The following is a 1,723-nucleotide window of genomic DNA, read 5'->3' as shown; positions in this document are numbered from 1 at the left end:
AAGGGCTCAGGTCATCTTAAGGTACTTCATTGGTATCATTGCCTTTATAATTATGTAAATCAATTGGGCACTCAATATTAGGACCATTGAGATAAGCCCTATATACATACACATGTCATGTTTTTTATGTCTTTTCCCTTTGTTACCTAGAAATGTTCACTCTCGAGAAATGTCTATGAAAACTCCTGAAGAAGCTATTATGGAGTTGATATTTTCGAGTGCATTTTCTTGATTTTATCATTTTATATTGATGTATTGTCTTGTCCTCACTTTCTATGTGTAATAAAATGTACAATTTTTGAGAATTCAGATTTTTCTCCATCATTTAGCACCGTTAAAGTCCCACTTGCCCCCCTCTATTGTAGTTATTTCCGTTTACTAGTTATGTGGTTATTACTGTTATTAATATTAAGATTTTATTTTTCATTTCATAGGGTTAGAAAATACACACTGTCCCGCAATGATAAACGTAACCATATTCAATACTTTAAATAACGAGACCAACAAAAGCAGGCAAAGTGTTCAACTATCCGAAAGTGCAAAAATGGCTTTCATTGGTGTCATCATCTTCTGCTTCTGTTTCTTCATGTACTTCATCCTAGTACTTCTGATGGTTTACTTCACCACTCCTCATGTCCGGGAGAATGCACGATACATCCTTTTTGCTCATATGCTCATCAACGACACATTGCACCTCAGCCTTGGGCTATTCCTGTGTTTGGGCATTGGATTCCTCCTTGATATTCCTTTACCCATCTGTTATATCCTGGTGACCTGCGCCACAGTTACATTTCAGATCACTCCATACAACTTGGCTATCATGGCCTTGGAAAGATACGTAGCTATTTGCTTCCCTCTCAGACACGTCATGTTATGTACAGCCCAGAGGTCATATTTTGCTATTGCAGCAATGTGGTTTGTTGGGTTGCTTCCCAATGTTGCTGATTTTTTAATCTTCATTACCTCTTTTGAGATGAAATATTTCTCTCAGAATCTACTGTGCAAGCGGCAGTCAGTACTTGTCCTACCAGCTCAAAACACCATACACTTCTCCACCTTTATTGTAAGTTTTATTCTGGTGTCTCTGGTCATTCTCTTCACCTACATCAAGGTTGTGTTGATAGCTCAAAAAACTGGTTCTGGAAAGTCTTCGGCCTCCAAGGCTGGGAGAACCTTGGTCCTTCATGCAGTTCAGCTCTTTCTATGTCTGCTCTCTCTAACGTCATCATTTTCAGAAACGTATCGTGGAGATTATTTTTTCGTTGTGGTTATGCTCAATTTTTTGATGTTTACTTGTGTACCAAGACTTCTCAGCCCTCTCATATATGGCATCAGAGATGAAGTATTTAGTAAAAGCATCAGGAAGATGTACTCTACCATCTAATAAGCTCTGTGTAAACCTTAATTCTTCAACTGTGGGTATATGATTCTGCATATGAAAGATGTCTATTTATTTATTTTATTTATTTATTTATATATTTTTTTCCTCTATTGGTTGAACTGGATGGACTTGTGTCTCTTTTCATGTTCAATAAGTTTTTATTCAAATAATAAACAGTAATACAGGAAAAGAAGATGTATATAAAGGCAAATTTACAATAGTAGCTATGAATATTGATAATATGCTTATGTTATCAGTCATAAGTCAATGTACAATATAAATGGTAATAAAGTCTTAAAACTGAATATAAGTCGTGGATTTACACATATCATATCGCTATTT

At 35.7% G+C, this 1,723-nt stretch overlaps 1 protein-coding gene across 1 annotated transcript; it reads left to right on the top strand.

Moving 5' to 3' along the window:
- Positions 1-460: 460 nt before the first annotated feature.
- LOC309545879 (odorant receptor 131-2-like) lies at positions 461-1,384 on the top strand (the record flags this gene model as incomplete). The annotated part of the gene is made up of 1 exon (XM_082245294.1): positions 461-1,384. One exon carries the CDS (start codon positions 461-463, stop codon positions 1,382-1,384), a length of 924 nt encoding a protein of 307 aa, XP_082101420.1.
- Positions 1,385-1,723: the final 339 nt, after the last annotated feature.

This window comes from Pelophylax lessonae, assembly GCF_965119305.1.
Source record: "Pelophylax lessonae genome assembly, chromosome: 2".
Taxonomy (NCBI): domain Eukaryota; kingdom Metazoa; phylum Chordata; class Amphibia; order Anura; family Ranidae; genus Pelophylax; species Pelophylax lessonae.
Note: the sequence above shows the minus strand (reverse complement) of the source record. Positions and strands in the feature narration are given on the sequence as shown.